We start from the raw sequence: 1,027 nt of genomic DNA, 5'->3' as shown, positions 1-1,027 counted from the left end.
ACTTATTTTTGTAATCCTATTCATTTCAAGGGAAGAAATTACTCTGGCAAGTCTCAGGGAATGCCCCTAGTTACAACGAGGGAACTCATGTTAGATGGGTAAGTTCCCTTACACACCTAATTCATGTGGCACAATTTACCATATATAATATTTTTATCAATTTGTGCTGCATACACACAGTCATCCAAAGATGTATAAGAGCTAAATAAAATCCAGCTTTTAGCCTCAGGATTTTATTTCCTTTCTGAGCATAGGCATAAGCAATACAGCTACACAATATATGTGTAAGACCTTGAATGTTGCTCTAGGATGTACTTCATCTTTCATATTATTGGTAAACTTATCTTTTTAAATCATTAAAAAAAAAAGAAGTTGTGGCTTTTTCTTAAATACGGATATGAATGAATGCTGGTATAATAGAGACCTGCACATTTTGGCATAATTGAAAATAGGAGGAAGTATTTATGCTGTAATGCAACACAAATGGAAAATGGCTTCATTACAGAAATATTCCATAAATTACACGCAAAAATCACAGTGTAACTAAATCCTAGGAATCCAATTAATCTCTTTTATAACTCCAGACCAGGGCTGAATTTAATACTCTTTCTTTTCAACAAAATAACAGACAAACACAACTGTATATGAAATCATAAGCAATTAAATTAATGGACATACAATCAGGCCACTGCTGCTTTCTGACAACTGACAAAGTAATGTAAGAAAAGATATTAAAATACATGACATTTTGAAGAATTTTTTTAGAAAATATTTTCGATTCTTAGTAACACACAAAAAAATCTCACTCTCAGAACTTATTCTCTTGTCAAATCAGGGCATAGACAAATGCAAATAAAACCCATCCAGTTGATTAAACAAATGATCTCAGGTTACCTGCAAATGCCAGTAAGGTACACCCTGTCTTTAATCAGGTCAGACGCTTGTAGAGTAAAAATATTCCTGAGAGCTCTCCCAGCACAGGAAGAACTTTCTCCATAAATCTGAATGAAAAGAGAAATTGAAAACT

At 33.0% G+C, this 1,027-nt stretch overlaps 1 protein-coding gene across 1 annotated transcript in view; it reads right to left on the bottom strand.

Moving 5' to 3' along the window:
• LOC103918453 (rap guanine nucleotide exchange factor 5-like) overlaps positions 1–1,027 on the bottom strand; it is a 155,411-nt gene that overhangs the window by 71,240 nt on the left and 83,144 nt on the right. Inside the window, exon 4 of the mRNA XM_009325765.1 lies at positions 895–1,001. Within this exon, the coding sequence (XP_009324040.1) occupies positions 895–1,001 (107 nt within the window). The remainder of the gene's footprint in view (positions 1–894; positions 1,002–1,027) is intronic.

The sequence above is a fragment of the Pygoscelis adeliae genome, unplaced genomic scaffold (genome assembly GCF_000699105.1).
Source record: "Pygoscelis adeliae isolate BGI_AS28 unplaced genomic scaffold, ASM69910v1 Scaffold226, whole genome shotgun sequence".
NCBI lineage: Eukaryota > Metazoa > Chordata > Aves > Sphenisciformes > Spheniscidae > Pygoscelis > Pygoscelis adeliae.
Note: the sequence above shows the minus strand (reverse complement) of the source record. Positions and strands in the feature narration are given on the sequence as shown.